Source organism: Opisthocomus hoazin, chromosome 11 (assembly GCF_030867145.1).
Source record: "Opisthocomus hoazin isolate bOpiHoa1 chromosome 11, bOpiHoa1.hap1, whole genome shotgun sequence".
NCBI classification, from domain to species: Eukaryota; Metazoa; Chordata; class Aves; order Opisthocomiformes; family Opisthocomidae; genus Opisthocomus; species Opisthocomus hoazin.
This window is the reverse complement of record NC_134424.1, coordinates 11,954,450-11,977,231: the sequence shown is the minus strand read 5'-3', so window position 1 is coordinate 11,977,231 and position 22,782 is coordinate 11,954,450. Positions and strand designations below refer to the sequence as shown.

The 22,782-nt window shown below is 44.4% G+C and overlaps 2 protein-coding genes across 2 annotated transcripts in view; both read right to left on the bottom strand.

Moving 5' to 3' along the window:
- Positions 1-264: 264 nt before the first annotated feature.
- On the bottom strand, positions 265-12,357 carry ZXDC (ZXD family zinc finger C). The gene is made up of 10 exons (XM_075432570.1): positions 11,286-12,357; positions 10,736-10,888; positions 9,620-9,698; positions 9,372-9,502; positions 8,289-8,459; positions 7,019-7,704; positions 6,207-6,291; positions 4,193-4,365; positions 2,797-2,898; positions 265-1,745 (listed from the first exon to the last, which is right to left on the bottom strand). The coding sequence occupies exons 1-10, from the start codon at positions 12,355-12,357 to the stop codon at positions 1,659-1,661; spliced, it is 2,739 nt and encodes a 912-aa protein (XP_075288685.1). The 3' UTR covers positions 265-1,658.
- A 3,119-nt stretch (positions 12,358-15,476) lies between these two features.
- Positions 15,477-22,782, bottom strand: part of UROC1 (urocanate hydratase 1) — a 43,426-nt gene continuing 36,120 nt past the window's right edge. The window contains exons 19-20 of the mRNA XM_009935147.2: positions 17,793-17,892; positions 15,477-15,714 (exon numbers count right to left, since the gene is read on the bottom strand). Of these exons, the coding sequence (XP_009933449.2) occupies positions 15,574-15,714; positions 17,793-17,892 (241 nt within the window). The 3' untranslated portion in view covers positions 15,477-15,573. The remainder of the gene's footprint in view (positions 15,715-17,792; positions 17,893-22,782) is intronic.

The window sequence follows — 22,782 nt, the reverse complement described above, 5'->3', positions numbered from 1 at the left end:
GCCATAAGCTGCGAAATCAGGACGACAGGAACAGAGAGACCTCAATGCTCAGTTAAGCTGAAGATAGAAAAATAAAACTGGTTCAACCAGAGGATAAAATACTGCCTACAAATCAGGATCTGAAGTTGAATGTAACCTGTATACTTTTTTTCTCCCCAAGTCTTCAACCAAAAAAGGATTTATCTGGACACATACATTGTTCAAAAGGCACAGGAAGTAAAAGCATTTCTGAATGACCTCGTGTGAATTCAACATCAGTATAACCATAAAATAAATAAATATGTGCAAGATTAGAAAGATCACAACGTTCTTCCGCATGACGTATCTTATTTTGTAAAAAAAATACACATACGTGCATACACACACCTCATTGAGAATAAAAAACAGTACATACACCCTTTTATCAAACTCCTATACATAATTTTATAGGCATTCAGTACATCACTGTAAGAAACATTTAAATTACGACCGTAAAATCTAACCAAAGGGGTTTTTTTTTCCCCTATACAACCCTACACTTATTTAGGTGTCCGCAATCCAGGTAAGTACAGTACATACAACCTCTCCCCCACCCCCAAGAGAAACTGCAGTTTTTCAGTGGGGCAAATCTTCCTAGGTAACAGTTCTTTTCGCCTCCTAAAATACTCGGGCAACTGCACATTCTGTAAACCTGCCGGAAGCTCCACGTGCATGTGACACTCAGGGGACCGCAATAAAGAACAAGTGTGAAGAGTGTTCAATCGGAAACAAGCAAACAAACAAATGAAATAAAAGATAGTGGCCAGTTTACAGGTAACTTGGCAGCGGTTTATAGATGAGATAAACTCAAGGTGCTTAAATTTATGTGACGGACAACAGTCCTCCCAAAGAAAGGGAACACAAAGATAACACGAACCTTTCTCAGATGCTGTTGGACTCTCAGCTAATCACTTACAGCGAGCACAGTTCTATTGCAGTTTTCTTTTTCAAGTTTTGCTGGAAGAATTCAGCAAAGTATTTGGGATGCAGGAGCAAGGAATGGGAGAAACTCAACATGAGCTACGAACTGATTCACAGCTAAGTTAACATTTAGAATCTAGCTTTCTAAAACAAAGATTTTAGAGCATCTCATTTTCATGGCATAGGGCATTAATTCTGTTACATATGACACTTTATTCCACTTTTCTGCCAAAACACAGGGGCCGAAACAATTATTTTTGTGTGTGTGAAAAACACTTGCAAATTTTAGCTCTTAATTCCTCAACACCACTGGCTCCAGCAGGAGACCAACGGAAAGAAAGTTTTAACTGTCATAGGCAGGATTATAAATTTGTACTTGTTAGCTGTAGAATACTTGCTTTCCTGTGAAAACAGTAACTATTACCTCAGTTTGAAGTTTAATACAGTACTTCTCCCTGAAACAACACTGTACAGCAGTCTGCCTCAGTCTCTCCACCCACAAGGCAGACGGAGTATCTTACACAGGCACATCAAGTGGGATTTACATTTTTTAAGAAAATCTTTCAGCTGCAACTGTCCTTAGCAAATTGCAAAGAGTGCAACCATAATCCAGTACTCCTAGTTTTCATATTTTCCTTGGAAAAAGACCCACACAGTTATCTCACTCTGTCAAGACATGATTGCCCAATTTTTCTTCAGGTAACTGTTCTTAATAATGGTCATTCCAGATCCTGTAAGTTTATTGTGCTTCCAGTGAACTGAGAGTTATCAGAACCTGCATCATCTTCAGTGGAATTGTGTGGTTCCTGTTAAAGCAAACAGACAGCATGAAGAGTTCAGTGCTTTCACCTCCAGATGCTTTTAACGCTTATCAGTAATATTACCTTGACATTTAACCCAGACCAGAGAAACGCTTTGAATGGTTCAGAGGACATGCAAAGCTTTCCTACTCTGGAGACCCACTCAAACAGTGCTACTCCAGCTTTTCTTTGGAACCCTTCAGAGGAGCATTACTCATGCAGATAAATCTAAAAATCACTGACTATTTGCTTTTCCTGTATTAACTTTCTACCATGGCCAACAATCCTAGTACTTCCAGATTTATCATAGTAAAGTGCTCCTCTCAAACACAGAAGCTTTCTTTTCTATCCACAAGAAGCACACTTGGTAAGAATAACTGCATTGCAGAGTTCATCAAAACCAAGGCCCCACATGGTCAAGCAGAAAATGTGGTTTATGTACATGCTAACCATTCACTGCTGCTAGGTTCTCAGCTGCTCCTACTCACTAACATGCAGTTTACCAGAACAGCAGGTAACAAAACATTGACACAAGAAGCTACATGAAGCTTTCTGTGTTCCGACAACACTGACACTCAGGAGTTAACAAGGGCAAGTAATGAAAACAAAGACTGCAGAAGTGAGCAGACTTTTTAACCTAACTGCTATTCCCATATAGGCACCGCTATGAAATCTAGGCTCCAGTTTCTGTTTCCACTTCCCACCCTTCCCGTAGCGTGTTACATACCAATTCTGCTCCTCTTTCCTGACCCACTTAATATCTGCAGCATGGGATCAGGAAAACAAGCATGGGGCATTTCAGTAATAAATGAGTAACATTCAGTTATTCATTACTCGGTAACAGGAAGAAAAACAACCACCTGTGACGTGTCAAAGGTTGGTAACATACACAAGATAAACCTTGCAGTGCAGCTCTCTGCTTACTGCTGCTTGTGAGTGAAAATAAACTCCCCATGGAAAACAAACTATTTTCATTAGGCAGAACACCAGAGTGTTCACAGTAAACTCTTCCCTTTCCAGCCAGCCAATAAAACCCAACAGCTCTGACATGCTGTACCTGAAGTATGTGAACAGGTAAATCCACTGTAAGCTGAGAATGCGATGAGGAGGACTGCGAGCTCAGCTGAAAGGGCAGATCTCCCTCTCCTGGGGAATCATCCTGTGAATGCAGATACATGATGAACTTACAAGACCCCCAAGCATCTCAGCACAATATGGCACATTTCACTCAGCCTCACAATCTTAAAAAATCTGATAAAGCTTCTGCACTGTACTAGTAATGCCTAGATCCATAAAGATATGTGGAAAGCTAACTGCCACTTAAATGTGAACCTAGCTCAGCATACAACCTATTAACCTATTGTAATCGACTCAGAAAACTGGCAAGATAGGAAAAGGAGGGAATGAATCATTCATATTCCAACAAACTTAACACTCAGAAATAAGCGACAAGTTTCACCACGTTGTGTGAAGCTGATACTTAACATAAAAGTTACAAACATTTACACCCATCAGAAAACTATACAGAGGGAGAACTCTGCCTGTAGCTTCCTCCATACCATATGTTGTTAGGAATGAAGTGGAATGAACTTACCCTCTCTCTGGATACTATACAAATATACACCTGGCCAAAAACTTACTACCCACGATGCTCCACTAATCAGCCCACATGGATTACTAGATACTCTTAGAAAAAAAAATTAAGCTTCATTTCAACAGTTTAGAGAAATAAAAGTTTAGGCTGAAACTTCATTTTGCAGGAAACTTTTCAAGTCAGTCTCATTTACTCATGTAAACAAGAGAGAGATGGAGTCATGTAAGGATTTGGGGGGGTGCCAGCAATAAAAAAGACTGGAGGAAAAAGTCATACTCCCATGCATCCCCTAAGGTAATGCATGCTAGTAAACCTTTCCTTTTGGAAAAACAATTACCCCATACTTTGGGACAGCAACGTAGCATCTGTTTCACCGCTCTCATAACTGCCTGTCCAACCTGGAAAAATCCTAAGCCTTTGAAAGATCACAACTCTCACGTGCAAAAGGGAAGTTTGCTAAAAGTCTTAGTTCCATCACAGCGCTTCTCGCATCAAGCGTATCCGGCCTAAGAAGCTAACAGGATATTCCCTACAGTTACAGTGCCCGTATGTTCCAGGCTGGGCTGAAAAATTTGTACTAAACCAAATAAAACCATCTTACCCATATTCACAGTGCATCTGTATGATTGAACCAGCTCTGTTCTCAGGTATTTCCAGACCTCTGTAAAGCCAGTTTCATATAAACTTCCCAGGAAAGTGCTTCTTGTGGGCAAATGCCCTAAGGGACATGGTACATACTGCAGGTCTCAAGATCCCGTCTAGGGGCAGTAGTACCCGAGTTCAGATAGTCAGATTCTTCCATAACGTGCCAGTTTGGGTAACAGAGAAGATGAGCACGTTTCTCCTCCTCAGCTCTTACCTGAAGAAGCTGAATTTGCACATACTGAGTTCCAGTGGTGGGGTCCCTTATTGTCAGCCCTCCATTTGGCAGAACTACGTTGCCACCCAGTCGACTGCCAGGAGTGGATGATGAGAAGTTGGTGGGGCTGACTTTACCGCCCTTGTTTTTCCTCTGACCAGAGCCAGATGCCCCTAAGAGAGAGAAATTTTCATATTTAGATGGCCAGAAGCAATTTGCCTAAGTTTCCTACTAGTATTTTTCAATTTTATGCAGATATTTACACTACACACCAAATGCTGGAACAGCACAATACAATTAAGCACCATCTGATAACTGCTAAAAGGCCAGACAGCAATCAGCCGAGGAACTCCAGCTGCTGACTGAGCATCTTTTCACATGAATGCCATTAAAACCACATCACAAACTGCTAAGCTTAGAGCTCACTCCTGTGGCAGCACAGAAGTATCGGCATATTTGTGGAGTTACAGAAAGGAATTAGGAAGTAGAATTGCATTTACTACTTCTAATTTTGCAACTCATTTCCTGAGAAGTCACGTACCTCATTTTTCCAAACTGTAAAAAGAGTATAGTGAAGCTCATCTATTTCCAGCAAGATTTCAAGGACTGTTAGATAGAACAGGCTACAGAATTACAACAATCAGAACCTGAAGCATTTTTCAGTTTAAAACACGACCAACTAGCTGCTTGTATTACAAGCTGAAAACCAAAGACCTAATAAAAATAAATGTCAGGACACAATCCTGCCAGGCGTTTCACGGTTTGGGGTTTTTTTGTCTTGGTTTTTAAATCTATAGTAAATAAAAGGCTTGGATAACTTCTTAAACACTGAATTTCCCTCTACAGTGTTCATTCAGCCTAGTTAAACCAGTTAGAAATACAAGACTGTCTGGACCACTTTGAGAAGCACATAGCAGCATTAAGGCAACAGCTGGTGAAAAGTGGACTACTTGGAGTCTTGAGTAGGAACTGAAATAGGAATTTTCTGAGGTCATTTTAGGAGACACACAGATTAAGCGCAATCACCTTTCTAAACTAATGTCAAAATACATGTTTGATGATGCAAGCACACTTCAAACTAGCTTCATAAAGCAGTTATCCTTCTGTGTGATGATTCACTGAACCAGACAATTTATGCAGATGTGCCTTTTACAAATACGGAAACATGACAGCACTCAGTTCAGATCTAGTCTCTTAACTCACCTTAAAAAAAGTATCACCTTGATTTTCAGAGATGGAAGGTATTAAGAGACAGCAAGGAAGAACTAAACTATATACATATATATATATATATACACACACACACACACTTGTGTGTGATGTTCCACCCTGGCCCCAATGGTAGACACAACTCAAGTGCCGGAGCTCATGCAAGTCTAGTGAGCCACAGACCATGTTTGATCTGACAAAGTAACGGTGTATAATTCACATCCAACAGCTCTGAGCCAAACTACAGTTCAGGAGAAAGAGGATATATCTGAAATCATGACCTAAACCTCACCCTGCACAAGAATTCTCTACACAACTAAAATCTAAGGAAGAGGTTTGAGTATTTCTAGATAACTAAGAAATAAATTCCTTAACGCTGCATACACAACTGAAACACAGAAGCAAAACAAATCCAGCTGGCGTTTTCACTGTCTGTACTGAGTAAAAGAGAATCACTAGGTAACCAAGAGAACCCAAAAGCATAAACAACAGAGAGCTAAGTGATCTTAATTTTTTTTTGTTTTAGTAAGAAAATAAAAAGCAGATGAAGAGATGGAGAGATAGTGTTTGTTAACAATCATGAAACGTATGGTGCAGACTTCTTTGTAAACTTACTGTGAATTTGATACTCCAAAGAATGTGATTACCTTGAGTAGCAGATAGTACACCACTTGCACAATTATTTTAACTAGCAATAACCCGTATGGGATATTTAAGAATGTACTCAGATACCTGCTCCAATTTCACTGCCAAAACCCCTAAATAATTGTATTTAGTAAACTTAACAAAATTAGTGGCTTCTCACCTGTGCTGCTCCCATTTCCTTTTTGTTTTCTTTTCTTGGCTAGCTGAATGGCCCTGTAGTCTGTTCTCGCAGACCCACTGCTCTCCTAGGGAAAAAAGAAAAAAAAAAAGCCAAGAAATGCAAAGTTTTCTGAATGCAAGAACAACCAAGGCAATGAACACAGACTAGTAAGCTCTGGTTGCATGTATCTTTTCCACTACAAACACTGAATTCTGGTTTTCCATGCTCTTCTCATCAGACTTTACATAAATTCTCTGCGTGTACTTAATATCTGGAGTTCAATGCAAAAGTAAGTTGGTTCCACATTTATAAGCATTCAGATTTTAACAGGGTAAATACTTACTTTGTAATGTAAATAAACAGTTAATTCTGCAGTAACACAGTAAAGTAGAAACGGAAGAGTACTTAAAACGGGAATGAGGACTGAGACGAAAATGTTTCAGTTCCTCTCCCAGCCCAAGACTTTCCCTTGCACAAGATATACCACGTATTCTTAGGTATTCCTGTAAATTCCATTTCACGCTCAGACGGATGGCTGCTTATTTTTTAATCTCTTATTTTGAAAGTTTGTCCCTTCACTCTCCCCACCAGAATTCCACTATTTCTTCAGCGAAGTTATTACCACACTGAATCTACCTCTGACAACACGCTATTCAACATAACGTTCTACATCCTTCATCAAAGAAAAGCAAAAATGCATGATCTGCAAAATGTGAAAGAAAGGTGTCCCTAGCAGGTATGAGGAGCAATGGATATCCCCGAAGTCAGGCTCTCTCAGCTGTCTAGGAATAAAATGAATAGTTACTGCATACCAAAAATGAGCTGCCTGTCACTGTGCCAAGATCCATTTCTTTCTGCGCACTGTAGCTCCCTGGAGGGTTGGAGAAGACAAACTGTGTCACTACTTTGCTGCCCTCTTGTTGACCAACAACGTCCGAGCTAGGAAGTAAATTCCGTTCAACTTTCGTTGGTGTTAGTAACTCAGGCACATTGGTACTGCTGAGGCTACTAGAAGGAGTCAAAGTGGCTGTGTCGATGGTTAAATTATTGCTGGACGTCAAACCATGCACATCTTGACTGGAATTCCTCACCGACAGAGATGCCAGTGAACCCAAGGCTTCTGCATTGACAGTCTGTACGTCATCCAAATTTAAAGTGCTTTGCTGTAGAACTGTTGCACTGGTTCCCAGCAAGAGAGAACTGTCCAGGCTCTGCGGCATATCGCTGCTAGCCACCAGTATCAAGGGATCAACTGCCTGGCTTAAAGAATTGTTACTGACGGGCAGGTTTCCTCCGAGCGTTGAGCCCACCGAAGCAACATCGATCGTGACAATTCCAGAGTTCACTAGCGCCATGTCTGTCGCAATTCCAGAATTGTTACTAGACACGTTGGAGAACAGGGATACGAGGTCTATGTTGCTGAGATCACTCTGTCCTGGACTAGTGAGTTCACTGCTGGGTGTGAGGGAGCTGGTCGCTTCGAGCTGAGTTAGGAGATCTGGAAGAGAAGGGTTTGGTGGTAAGACAGACCTTTCATCAGACAATGGGGAGGAAAAATACGAATGATCAAAGGAGGAAGCTTAAAAACCCTAGATTCTCAGGCTAGTAAAACACTTCTGAACTTCCCTGAAAACAGCTTTAAGCAAAAGCAGCCGATCGAAATAAGTTCACTCCTTTACTGAGAAACTTCCGTTACAAAAGCACTTGCCAAAAAGACAACACTAAGGTAGTCCTGACTAAGTTAGGTTGTAGAGGAGTGGAAAAAGGAGTGTAAAAAGAAGTGCTTTTAGTCCTTGCTCATATTTTAGAGATGGCGTGGAGAAGGACAAGCTCTACTTCATTAAAAAAAGCTGCAATTTCTCACAGTTCCACACAGGTCAAGCTCAAGTCTCACTTTCCGACAGTCAGTTACAGGTCCCACTCAAAATTTCAAGGGAGGAAAACTAACTCCAGTCTTGGTGAAGATTCTGCCATTCATATCAATTGGGCTCAGATTTGAACACCAGTAAATAACACATTTTCCTCAATAAAACATACAGATTTTCCATTGCACCCTCCTATAGTTTGAAACAAGTATTTTACCTGGGCTGAAGTTATGCTGTTTGACCATGTGTGTCTTCATACTGTGTTTGGAAGTGAACAATTTATTACAGCTTGATACAGGGCAACGAGTCTTTAAAGAGTCCACGTCCTGAAGATGTTTTTTGGAGTGAATATACAGACTGCTTCGTGCTGAAAACTTTGCACAACAGCCTGCAAGAAGATGCACGAGGCTTTAAAGTTTTGTCTAATTTCACGTTCATATTTAGTATCTTAACAAATCAGAGTAGCTCTGCAGAACTCTACTTGCTATTTTGCAGCGCCTGTACATACACTCAAAGGAATCAGAAGAAAGTCAAATATACATTTCCTCGTTTTACAGCAAGGACATCTCAGTGAGCAGACAGTTCAACAAGCTGTTTCTGACAAGAAGAAACTCTTAAACCATTCAGTGTAATGCACAACCTTTCCCTGCTGTGGCATCTTAAATGCAAACTCCTCATGATGAATGCTGGCAAAACTATTAAAAGGAGAAACAATCACCAAGTAGAGCTGTTTATGAAGCAGAATATTCCACATCAGACCCAGAATCTTTGTTCCTGGAATCCTGCTGAAGTGATGGAGGTAGGGGTAAGAAACCCACGGAGCACCAGCGAGGCTCCCATATGACCACAACCATTCACATGGTATCTGCAGCAGAGACTACCACAGCGCAACCACTGAGCGCTCGAGATGACATGTCACAACAGCAAAATGTGGCCTTGAAGGTGTCAGACAGGACCACTTTTCATTACTTCTGATGCATCAAGTGAAAAAGCTGAGCTACAGAAACTCAGTACCAGGAGTAGGATTTTACAGAATAAAGGAGTCCTGTTCATCGTAAAGAAAAAAAAAAAATCAAGCTAGGGCATGAATCAATGTTTTCTCTGCAATCCATACATTTGAGAATGATCACTCATTCCCTTACATGTCTTCTGTTTAGTTTTACCGCTTCAAATTCTGCTAGAAGACTCACTCTCAATTGCTCCAGTCCTGTAACAAGCCTGCGTTTGGGGAAAACGCACACAATCTTTACACAACATACACACTGATTACCAGTTAACACATACAATAGTTGAACAGTACCTTCTACTGGACACTCAAATGGTTTTGTACCAAGGTGAGTTATACTGTGGCCTTTCAAGTGTTCAGCTCTTGTGAAAGACTTCCCACAGCCTTCTACCGGGCACGTAAATCTCCTGTCATCTTCGTGTTTCCTACAAGGGAAGGAAATTGGCATTGGCATGATTAAATCCACTGCTGCTTAAGCACTGGAAGAAAACGAAACAAACAGCCAGCAAGTGACTTAAGACAGCGTAATCAGAAAAAGCTACCTTTTATGTCTCAGCAGCTTGGACATACTGGTGAACGACCAGCCACAACCTTCAAAGTCGCAGATAAAAGGCCTTTCACCTTAAGCAAAGAAAGGCTACATTAATAATCTAACACAAAAAAACACACTGCTACTAGAAAATCTCAAGAGCTGCTTAAACTGAACTAATTGAGGATAAGAAAACTCAACCACCCTTTCCTGCAAGTCACTGCGGAGTACTGCGATGCCCCTTCCCGCTCATACAATCTGAGTCGTCTTTAACTCAGGGCCATTGCATATTTCCCTATGTATCAGAGAGCACAGACAATTATCAACCCATCTCATATTAACCTGAGCTATCTTGAACGTGCTTCAATAGCCAATAATAGCATTATTCAAAACAGAATCACAGCTGAAATGTATTTTTTCCTATCTGCATGACCTGTGATTGCATGTTGATTACAACACAGTGAACTATGTGAAGCTAGTTTCCATCACATCTATGAACTTTCAACTAACAAAAGTGACACTTAAAAAACACAAAAAACAAAACTCACAGTGTAAAGCCAGGAAACCAGGAAAACAGAGGACAGTGGAGAAAAGACATAATTGTCTTTAAAACCTTAAAAGGCTGGATTTCAGCTTAGCAGTGGTCATTGCAAGCCAGGAGGGCTTGCTTGACTCGAAATTTATCTTCTTGCTGTTCCAAACCTTGGTACATATATTTCACACGTTCTCACAGTTTTTTGAAGCTGTTTGTTTTGACCAAGATTAGAATTTACACAATGTTTTGAATGTCTATGAACTTGGGAACAGAGCTAGGATAACTTTTCTGACCAGGCCACAGCTTTGCACGTCCACAGCTACTTCGCATCTGGCAAGTTCATTCAGCAGACTCCTACCCCCCAGAAGGCCAAGAACCAAACATTTTCACTGACTCCAAATAACTCCGGTCACCCTCTCTCCCTTCGTGACTTTCAGTTTTTGTAGTGAACTGAAGTCTGCTCTCCACATATCATCTTCTGTGTACTTCCCCAGGTAGCAGTCACAGAATCACAGAATGTTGGGGGTTGGAAGGGACCTCTGCAGGTCATCTAGTCCAACTCCCCTGCCAAAGCAGGGTCACCCTACCGAATACCTGTGTGACTCCTCATGTGGATCTTCAGCCGGCAGGCTTTGTCATACTGCTTGTTACAGCCAGGGAACGAACAGGAGAACTGCTCCTGCTCTCTGAAGTGGGCTCGATTGTGGGAGAACAACGCGCTCACTGTGATAAACGTTCTTTCACAGCCTGGGGAGAGAAGGGAAAGAGCGCGTCAGCTCGATACAAAACTGAGTCAGGAAAACCGCGTTCTTTTCTTCCCCCTAACTTTTAGAGAGGGACCTTCATGACCCTTGTTCAGGACACCGCATCCTGCGGCACGGGAGAGCCAAACAGCGCGATCCCACACGACCTCACCCCCAGGGATCACCGTTATCTGGACGAGGCGGGCAGCCCGCAGGCGCACGGCCGGCTTTAAGGCGCACCGCTGCGGAGATGCGCCGGGACCCGAGGCGTTTCACCGCACCGGCGCGAAGGGACGGCACCCCCCGCCTCCCCAGCCGGGGACCGCGGCGGCCCGGAGGGGAAGGAGGAGCAGCGGGCCCGCCCTTCCCCGTCGGCGGGGGCCCGCGGCCGGGCGGCTTACCGGGGAAGTCGCAGCGGTAGGGCCGCTCGGGCTCCAGGTGGCTGCGGCGGCGGTGGGCGGCGAGGCGGGCGGCGCTGGGGAAGCGCTGCCCGCACGCCTCGCACTTGTGCGCCGCCTCCTGCTCGTGGGCGCGGCTGTGGGCCCGCAGGTTGTAGACGGTGGTGAAGCGCTTGGCGCAGCCTGGGGCCGCGCAGGCGAAGGGCCGCAGCTTGTCGTGCGAGTGCAGGTGCCGCCGCAGCTTGTAGGCCGTGGCGAAAGACCAGGCGCAGCCCGGCACCGGGCAGCCGAAGGGCCGCGCCGCCCCGGCCGCCCCCCGGCCGTCCTCCCCGCCGCCGTGCGCCGAGAGGCGGTGCAGCCGCAGCTGCTGCTTGCGGGGGAAGGCCTCGCCGCAGCGCGGCTCCGGGCAGGGGAAGGCCGGAGGCGAGCGCGGCCGTGGCCCGCCCGGCGGCTCGGCGGCGGGTGGCGGCGGCGGGGCGGGCGGCGGCGGCGCGGCGCCCGCGGCCTGCTCGGCGCCGGGCCCCAGCGTCAGGACGCCGTTCTCGATGCGCACCACCAGGCTCTGGTTGTTGATGGTGATGGTCCCCGAGAAGGAGCCGTCCTCCGCCCCGCCGTCGGCTGGGGGCAGCGGGGGAGGAGGAGGCGGCGGAGGAGGCGGCGGCGGCGGCGCAGAGCCGGAGACCTCCTCCGGCGGCTCGGCGGGCGGCGGGCCGGGCCCGGCGCGCCCCGCTTCGCCGCCGCCCGAGCCGGCCTCGGCCGCGCCGCGCACCACGTTGAAGACGAGCAGGAGCCCGTCGTTGTCGGGCGCGGGTCCCGCCGGCGGCGCGCAGGGGCCGGGCGCCGGGCTGGCGCCGGGCTCCGGCTTCTCCTCCACCAGCAGCACCGGGAAGCTCACGTAGAGGCCCGACGCGGTGGTGCTGGCGGCAGAGGAGGAGGAAGCGGCGGCGGCCGCCGGCTCCCAGTCGGGCGGCGGCGGCGGGCGGCGCGGGGCTGCGGGCGGCGCGGCGGGGCCGCCATGTTGGGCGCCGGGCCGGGCCCGGGCCGCCTCCGCGGCGGGCAGCCCCTGCGTTTCCATCTTGGGGGTCCCTGTAGCAGCGGCTGAAACCGGAGCCGCGGGGCGGGGCCGGCCCGGGCCGGCGCGGAAACGCGGAGCCCGGCGCCACGGAGCGGGCGCGGCGCGCGGGGCGGCCGGGAAACCCGGCGAGCGGAGCCGGCGGACGGGGCGGAGCGGGGCCCCGGCGGCGGCTGGCCCCGGGCTGAGCCCCGCGTCCCTGCGGTCCCGCTCCGGGGCGGGATTGTGGCGGTGTTCGGGGACCGTCCCGGTGCCGGCCCCTGCTAACGGCGAGGACGAAGCTGGGCCGGAGCCGCGCAGCCCCGGGGAGGGCGGTAGAGCTGGGCGCGGGGGAGGGGAGAGGGACAAACACTGGCGAGAAGGATGGAGGGGAGGGAAGAGGCTCCCGAGGTACCTGGTAAAGCCAAAGGCCGGTGAACCCAGGCAAAAAAACCCCTACCAGTTCCACCAATGCGTAAAACAGGTTGGTTTGTGGTTTTTTTTCACTCCTGGGCAAAGCTTTCTTTGGGAGAGTGTCCAGCAGGCTTCTGGCACTCCAGTTCCTAAGGAAGAGGGAAAATTACCCTGTATTTGCTGTGGGAATGACACGAGCCCCCGCCAGCAGTCCCAGCAGAGGGTGCTGAGAGCCTTCCCCGGGCAAATTATTTCTCCTGGCCGCTGAGCAATTTTGCGTCAAATCTCCAGCAGCACGGATGGGATACTGCTGGCCAGGTGCCCTCAGCTCTGGGGACGCTGGTGCTGCTTGCCCCGGAGCTGCAGGTACAACCAGAGCTCCAGTGTGCGCCTTCACAGCCCTCTCTCCGGAGCCTGAGGTCCCTGGGTGCCTGAGCTCGGCCTCCTCCCCTGAAAGCCCCCTTGCCCCACTGCTGACTGGCACCCGGTGGGGGTCATTCCTGTTCCTGGCTGCTCCCAGACCTCCTGCTCTCTCTGCAGAAGCCTTTGCAGTACCTGCCTTCACATTCCTAGGAAATGAAAGGTCTGCTTAGGAGTTTATTGCTTGACACATAGATGCATCCCTGATTGAAGGGTGTCAAACCCGAAGGAGGAAAAAAAAAAACCCACCAAGCCACAAATCCCTATGTTTGCCACAGCGTGGAGAGATTCAACAAGACCCTAACTAGGAGAGCTAGCAGCGCTCTCATGTCACAAGCTTTCTACCTTTAAAAGCCACTGTAGTTACAGAGCATTACGAGTGTCCTGCATGAATTATCCTTCGTCACCAAGCTCCTGACTCAGTCCAGTGTGGTTATTAATAATAGGTAATGCATAACATATGTCAAAGCAAAGGCTGTCAAATCTGGCTGACAACTGCTCACATGTCAATCGTGTGACTTGGCATTTTTTCCATAATATAAAGCAATTCCAGTCAGCTGCAGATTGCGCTTCACAGAAGGTTCAGTTACAAGCAGATGCCAGGCTCTCACTATTCATCTGGAGACATACGCAGTACGTGAACAGAGTAAAGAACTGATTTGTGATTCAAAATCACTTGGCACCAGAGGCAATACAGAGTTGCAGAGTGTGCTCACTGGGCAAGTACCGCAGGGTCTGACAGTTGTATAGTTTCTTGAGAACCCACAGTCCCGAGGACTGCAGCTCGTCACACCTCATCTGCAGCAGGCAACGCAGGTTATCTGTGTAACCCCTTTCCCTTCTGAGGGGTAACAGGTACAGTGCCAAGGAGACTGAGCCAGAGTCCAACACCCCGTGCACACTGGGACAGGGGTTGCTGATGCTTTGTGTTCCTGTCGGAATGAGGCTTATACGCAAGGGCCATGCTTAGCATAAGACGTGATAGCTAAGAGTTATTTTTGTACACACACACCCCCCTATATAGATATGTATGTAAAATATGTTTTTGAAACATATATACATATGTATCTGCCAATATGTATGTGTATAGGGGCTTCAAAGTAAGCCTCAATTTTTGGTTCAGTATCACAACTAATTAGAACAAAATACTTCAGTGAGTTACTGTTAACACAAACATAATAGTAGGTTCAGGTGCAAAATATGCATTCTTTCAGTTGCATCTAGGCACACCGGGTTCTGTGCTTTCGTAACTCTTCCTGGAAAGAAAGGAGACCAAAAAGCCCTTTCCATCTCTATTTTACTTCATGATCAACTTCTGTGTGAAGGACGTCCACACTGTCTTGTCTTTGGTGCTTTAGTTTGTTTCACGTCAGTTGTGTTTTATTTCAGAAGGAAAGTCCACATGATCATTTTGTTACAGTGTTCTACTAATTGCACCACTCACATCCACAGGAGTGAGTAGCCCATGTTTTTTCATTAAAAAGCAAGAGCCAGCACTAAGGTTCTACATTTTCTGGAGTTCTCCATCCCTTTAGAAGCTGCTCAAGTGCAATGGGTTTCTACAGAAGAACAAACTCATGGTTGTGAGGCAGCAAAGTGTACACAACAGCAGATTCAGCAGAATGGCATCATCTCAGACTCATGCAGACATTGGCTCACGCTAATTTGTCATGAGTTGTTCCATGTTTTCCTGGCCTTGCTGTAAGATGTTTGGAAATGCTCTAGTACTTACTGCTCTCAGGCTTTTCCACCCACTTACCTGGCACTGGATTCTGTTCCTGCTTGTGGGGCAAATCTTGGGTGAAAATTTCATGGAAAAACGCAGGCTAGCTGCGCTTAACCAGTTACAGTTGATCTGTTGCTTTCTGTTGCCATCACCAAATGCTTTCATGGCAACATAGAAAAGCTTGAGCCTCGCACGTGATATCAGTACATCCTCCACCAGCTGAAGAGGAAGTTACATGTGGGTTACACACACACGTTTGGCTACTGGACTTCATGGCTCTTTGCTGATAGCAGCAGACTCTGAATTAGAGTGAAGAGTTCCAGTTTCCATTCCACATTTGATCTACCAGACCTAAGAGCCTCCTTAATTTATGAATTATCAGGAATAAGTTGATTATTATTTAAATTTAATTTTCAGGGACAAAATTCCAGTTCCTTTCCTTACAATGAATAGCTTCTTATTGCAAACATCATTCTAAATACATCAGTGAAAAGACTTCCTGACATCACTGGACCTGTCACAGACAGATACAGGTTTGCCCCATTAACAAGTTAGAGTGGAAAAAAAGAACTCACATGGAAGAGACATTTGCAAGGCTTTTATCATTTGGCCAGAGAACAAAATAGGATATCAAGAAAGCAACTTGTGTCTGCAAGGACAACATTGCACTAGGAATACCACTAATGTTTCAGGGCTTGCTCCAAGATGTTCTCGTCCACCACCTTGTGAGGGAGAGTCACCTTCAATGTGGTGTTCTCTTTCATTGCTTGGCAGATCGTTTCATATGCATAGTCGTTACCCGACCAACAGCGTCTGGCAACCTGTCAGATCAGAAAATCAAAGGGTGTAAAAATCACACATTTCTCTTGCCACATCCATCTTACACAATATTTGTGCAAACACTGGCACCCAATTTCATGACAATAAATCTTTTGACCCTCTGCCAGTTTGTAGTTTCCTTACTGATATTGGAAGTCATTTTTGTAATATCATCTACTTCATTTTTATGAGTAGTATTTGGATAGACTTGGTACATTTTCATGCAGAAACATAACATTGGACAGATAACAGTGGTACCTTATAAAGTTTACAAAATTCTCTCACTAAAAATAATGGTGCACTCCATCCCAGCTCTGTAAAACTAGCACTTGCTATAGATAACAGTATCATTCAAGCAATCAATGCTTTTGTAGTGGGATAAATATTGAAAAAGGAAAATGTCACTCAATGCATTTTCAAACTATAAAATTAAGGAGCCAAATTCTCTGCCAGCACATGAGGATGAAACTCTATGGACAGCCACGGAACTGTTAAATGCCTCTTCCAACAACAAAGCTCTGCGTTTTGATCTGTGTACCAGCAAGATTCCCCACACAAAAAAAAAAGTCAAGATTTGGCACAAAGGAAATATGTCCTTCCCTCTATTCAATGCCTTACAAATCTCTATTACAAATTGCAAATCAGTGTCTGAATTATTCAGACTCAATAGTGTTCAAGAAAGAAAAGACTTAGGTTCCAATCTAACAAAATATTGAAGCATGATTAAGGTACACCTAATAAGTTCCCATGATCATAGCAGTAACAGCTAGAAATGACCTTTCAAGTTAACAACTCAATTTCCCTGCCACTCACCTATGATTACTCCTGGCAGTATATTTTCAAGGGTACACTCCAGTTTCTTTCCAGTCTTGTATATAATTTGGGTAGCATTTTCACATTGTCCTTTTTCAACATGTGTGTGGAGGAATGGGGTTTTTGCTTGCATTAAATCAGAACAGCGAAAGATTTATTGGGTTTTTAATAGGCTGTCTCTGATACATAGTGCATGTTAAGGGTTTGTCTTCATTACTCTAATATACAAATTAATATAATTGTCCTCCTCCTGCTTTCTTAATAGTTTATTAATAGGTTATTTCAGATCTGGGATAGGGAATATGTGCAAATTCGTCCTCCTCCTCTTCTACCCCCAGTCATGCCAGGTCTTATGGGAAGAAAAAAAAATGTTTAGGTCTAAGGCAAGAAGGAATTCTGGAATTCTCTTGAGAAGTAAAACAGAACAGATCATGTCAGCACTGGCAAGGAGCTCCCTCAATACATCACATCCTTGTGAGGTTTCGTGACTGAAACACAACAGGTTTTATCCTTTAATTGGGCTATGCATCACTACGTCCTGCTGATTAGGTTCTCTGCAAGTATTGAATCAAAACCTCTCTGCCATTTCAGAGATGGGATCTTAGCCTTAAACCCAGACAGCATCTGTCTGGACACTAATAGAATGAAAAAACTCTAATGGTAGCAAGGGTTGGATGACCTGGCACTTAAATGACAAGCCTTTCAAGACACCTAGATCTAGAAGTTGGGAATAGACAAGACTAAAGTTCATACAGTTGTCAATTTTATTCTGTAGGCAAACAACAATGCCAACAGATCTAACAAAATTACTGTAAGCATGCTTCTCTTTCTGCTTAAAGAAAAAAAAAAATCACAAAACACACACTGAGATATGTCGAAGCTATTGGGGTCCAATACATTGTAAAATCAGAGGGGGTGGTCCTACGCTTTGCAGTAAGTTCCTTACCCAAGAATTATTCAGCTTTTTTGACTTTAAGTCCTTTGAATTTGGCTGGAGAAAAGAAACAACCAAACAAAACAACTCACTGGCTCTAGTGCAATCAGGCTCATAACCACCCATATCAGAAGCAGTGAACAGAACACGTCGCTTGGCCCATTAGGGCTATTCCTGGGATACAAAAAGACAGATCCCGAAAACTCCTGCCTGAGTGCTAATGCTCCCATTCAGTTAAAAAGAATGGGAGCGCTGTAACCTGAGTACCTAAATAAATATGGTCCCGGAGGCAGGAAGATATCAAAGTGAACATCTATAATGAGTTTTGCTTACTCCGTTGGAAACATCCCAGCTGAGCATCATCTTAGCCCGTTCTTCAGCCTCTGTAGACCCATCCAAAACCAGGCCAAATCCCCCATTGATCACTTCACCCCTAAAAAAATATAAATGAGAGAATTAAGTCAAACTAATTCAAACCAATCTCACAAAATTCACAGCACTTAATTTGTTCAGTTGCACTGCAAGCAGGATGAGAACATAGAAATGACACCAAATAAAATGTACTATCAGTGACCTTTTATACTTACAAAAAAAAACCACCCACCCCACACAACAGGAATTCAGCAGGACAAAGGCCTAGTTTCCTGACCTGCAGCAAACCTATTCCACCTTTCTTGTAATGCCCAGGTAGCAGGCAGTATCTGCTCCAAGCAGAAGTGCCAAAAATTAAGCTTGCGCTGCATCTCCTGAGGACTGCACGCTGTACTGGCTCTAGAAACCAGTAAAGAAAGGTTAGCACTTCTGATGGGCTGGAGAGTTACCTATCTCAGAGTATTTTTAAAGGTTAAGCTGTTCATGTCTGCTACACTAGAGCCTGCCATACAGATAGGAACATGACCAGGACTGTGTACTCACTGAAGCAGACAGATGGATCTATTTATATTCTCTTGGGACAAATGAGAGAGCATAAGCATTTTATTAAAAAAGCGTTAACCACCACTTAATGCACATCTGCCTCGATCATTTCAAAAACAGTCATTCATTCTATATGAGATACAGAGATGTTTAAAGGCATCAGTGCCAACTTTTCAGGAAGCAGACTTATTGGCAGAAGAAGAACAGAAATATGTTAAAACTAACAGATTATACTTAGGAGAAATACCCATCTGGTTTTACAAGGACAGGGAAAACACATAGAGCGGAACATCTTGTCTGACTTCAGAGTCTGGCCTGCTCAAGTCCCTGTTTCACTGCATATGGTGAATAGTGGTGAATGCAGCTGGGTAATTATCTGTTGCTGTAAATCTGTGAGAGTTCTGGCATTGCAACTCAGCATCAGAAATACCAGAGGGATGGGGCATGTCATGCAATAACCCATGGTATTAAATGCTACTAATGGAGATCCCTGGAGTCCTCTGTGTTTTCTAGTTAACATAGTGAATAAGTTTACAAAATTTACGTAGAATAACATCAGACATATCCAAGAATGAGACAGGAGTTAAGAAACTTGCAGTCCAGGAAGGAATTGTTTCTTACTGTATATTTTCCAGCAGTAACAGGAGCTTCTCAGAAAATGGGGAAACAAGGCTGCACTGGAGCCTCACAGACCTGAGATCTACTTCCTGAAACTAGAACTCACATTTTCTCCTTTTAAATGTAGCATTGTTACTTACAGGATGTGAATTCCCTTTCACTAGTTCTATACACTACCTGTGTGTGAAGTAGGACCTTATCACATAGCTGAGCGAGGGACTTAGAGCTCCAGATCTCACCATCACGCTGCCACCCTGTGAATTCCCTCTACTTTACTATTATTAGATATACCGTTATTACAAATACATTTTCTATCGAAAGGCACAGTTTTCTTGAAACTGACAGTTCTCACAGCAGAACGTCAGTGAACGACTCAGAATCTTATATGTAACAGGAAAATTTGAAACAAACTCATGTTTTCAAGTGAGATGTTTGAATATTGTAAGCTCTGACTCTTCACAATGTAACATTTCTTTTTGATGGACACTGTCCACACTTTTCAGCCTGGAATTTAATTCCCATGATCTTTTTACTGTGTGAAATCTTTCATTAATTCTCCTATCAGTCTCATTTTCGGATGAAAACAAACATCAGCATTTCATGCAAATCCTACTTTTTGAATAGCTCGTGTTGTTACTCTCTTCTCCAAAAGAGAGGACCAGACTGGATGACAACATTACAAACGTAACTGTATCAAGACCAAGGCCAGTCACCTCACCATACTCCGCTGCTTCTGTGTAGAGATCAAATTAGCACTGTTCTTTACTGTCCAAGTACCAAGGCAGAGTACACTTACAAACATCAGTGATGCCATTGGAATGTAATTGGGATCACAGTATGAGCACACCTCAAGACTTCCTATCGGCAATATCAGACAACAAGAAAATCAGACCTCTGGATGGCGCTATATAAAGACTGTCCATATGGAAAGATGATGTTGTTTCAGTGGCAAAGATCCCCTCTGCGCACAGCATCCCAAAGAGCATCCTTCGAAGTCTAGGCATGAACAGTGAGCATCTGATCTCACTTGCACTCCATAAATTTAGAGCCTCCTCATGAAATTCCATGGAGTTACTCCAGTGTAAATCACAATCATTCACCAGAATCTGTACTACTGTCCAAAATTCACCCATAAATTGAATGCCAATATTTGTTAGGATGTATTTTCTAGCAAAACCTCTCACTTCCAAAGTCAAGCTCTCTGCCTTCATTAGTATTGGGTCACTATTTCAGTTAATTAAAGAAACATGTGGCATTTTGACCTAAGCTACCTCCTATAATTTCCAGATGTCTCCTTCTAAGGTGATCAAAGAAAACAAGGCCTCTCTCACAATCAAGATGTCACACTGTCAACAGTGCAGTTCAATTCTTAAATGCTTCTGCCTTTTTGTTACTACAGATTACTCAGGCTCCATGCTAATATACATTCTTCTGCAAATAAACAGGCAGCAAGAAATGAATAACATTCATTTACTGTAATTATAGTCAAGACTATGTTAATCTTAAGTCTCTCAAACAGTACATGTGATGCAGATTCCAGCTAATTAAATATTAATCCTGCTTTTTCTGGTTGTCCCACAAGGCTACAGCACAGAAAAATCAAAGCAGGTAAAAGGCTCTTCTCTAGTCTCGTAAGGAAGACGTGGCAGATCTGTCAGCAGTTCCAGGCAAGCCCAGCCTCTGCGGGGAGGACTGGTAGCTGAACACAGTGCCACTGTCGTTTCTGAACTCCCTGAACAGAAACTTGCCAATAACAACTTGTTTTCTCTCTCATCACGTCTATATTTGTTTATAAATATATATAAGCTTTCACATGCACTTTCACATTTCCAAATCATCTGATGACAAGCAGATTTCATTAGGCACATGGAAATTCCTTCATGGCAAAGTCAGCTGAATTTTCAGCTCTCCAGAGGAAAAGAAAAGCAGAGTCCTAAAACCTAAAGGCATCTGTCTCTTCCAGGCAAAGAGAGTAATTTGTTATGGTTGGTGTTTGGTTTTGCTTCTTTTACCACCTTTAAATTATTCCTTTCTTTCTGCTTAGAAGGCAAAGAGGTGCAGCGCTTTAACTAGCCGGCGTGGTGCCACAATGGGTTAAGCCGAGCAGAACCACCTGTCCTGCCGCGGCTTTCGGGGGGGCCCTCCAGACCGTGGCATCTAATGACATGACATTGTTGCCACATCTGAGTCTCAGCATGGTTGCTTATTAAGGCTTGTCCAGAGACAGGCCTAATTTTCAGGCTCCGTATTCCTCACTGAAGCACAGTAATTTACTCACAGAGGGCTATGACTGCTCCTGAGAACATGGTGAGCAGATACTGTTCCACAACGACAAGCCACTAAGCAGCTATAGGAAATGTCAAAAAGGATAACCAAACCCCGTTTTTCCATCGATATTTTGATTTCAGTGAATAGCCACATGCTAATTTTCTGATGCACAGCAGAAGCGACAGCACCTCTGCCCTGCCTTGGGGAAGAGCTTTCTAATGATGTCACTCCACTTAAGAAACAACAATACAACTGAAATTGCAGTGTGGTCAGTGGCAGTTCTGTGGAAGTAAGGGCAGCCTCACCATTCAGCCAATCTCTTTGAATTGCTCAGAGGGCTAGAAATGTGTTGGAGGGATTGGCCTTACAGAGGCCAGAGAGATAAAGGATATGATCATTTGTATCCTTTGAATTAAGCATCATCAATGCACAGTACATTTGTGGCATAAGAAATTATTTTAGCAATTCTAATAATTATAATTATCAAAAAAATATTCTAAATATTTTGCAGAACATGTAGCGTGAAGTGATTTTCTTTGTATTTCATGAACAGATATTTTAAAAGGTTAAACTGAGCTAAGGCCATTCAGACAGATGTAGTCTGCTGCTATCTCTGGAGTCTCAGACTGAGATGACCAGAGTAAGCAAATACTCTGGTATGCATTTTCCGTTCAGAATTACAGAAGTTGTGAATAAAATTCTGGCCATGGTGGTTGCTATTGCTGAAATCAGTAAAGCCATGTGTCTAAGCCCTCAGAAAGCTTTCTTATCCCACTGTTTAATTATACTCTCACATATCTTCTATTCAGTAGTTACTTCACTGAATTCAAAGGAATTAGACTAGAGGAAAGAGAATTCTCCATCTGACTTGATGGGATATTTTCTAGATCCAGGTCATCTGGATGAGTGATAATTAGGTATCGTCAGGTGTCTCTGAGTATAACATCTGCTACAAGTCGTTTGGCTTGAGGTTGTTGTCATGTTCCAAGAGCTGGATGGAAAAGGGAAGTGGGAGTGTTCATGACAGTGTTTAATAGAGGGTTGTACTCCTTTGACTGGCGACACCACAAAATGAAGACATAACTGTAAGTAGGAGAGGCTTTGCTGGACAGTGCTGGAAAGAACAAACCAGAATCAAAGACTGCAGTGTGGCCAGGCTCTCGTTTTCCCTACACCTCTGCCACTCCAGAGTAACCTTTTAGTGGCATATGAAGATCAGTTTCCCTCTCCAAACATGCTATTTCTTTCATTCTGCTTCTCAGTTTAGGCATTTCGCTTAGTTTGGTGTCTTATACGAACAAGGAGTTTAACCCAGTCCTTACTTGGCTGTGGTCTTTTATCCTACCAGGCATGAGCAAGGGGAGAAACAAGACTGGGGGGTTTGCTGGCACCTGGGCTGTTTTGTATCAACAGCCCCTCGTTGCACTTTAGCACATGGGCATTTATATTGGGGTCCTAAGGTCATAGATTTAAATACAGCTTAAGGGGAAACCTAAACATAATCCATCCACTAACACTCTGG

What these genes read in the sequence shown, in the direction of transcription:
- ZXDC (XM_075432570.1), bottom strand. Translation starts at nt 12,357, where the DNA reads ATGGAAACGCAGGGGCTGCCCGCCGCGGAGGCGGCCCGGGCCCGGCCC. An exon ending in ACAGCATAACTTCAGCCCAG is followed by an intron (nt 7,705 to 8,288) that starts GTAAAATACTTG and finishes CTTCTCTTCCAG; the next exon opens with ATCTCCTAACTCAGCTCGAA. An exon ending in TGACAGGCAGCTCATTTTTG is followed by an intron (nt 6,292 to 7,018) that starts GTATGCAGTAAC and finishes TTTTTTCCCTAG; the next exon opens with GAGAGCAGTGGGTCTGCGAG.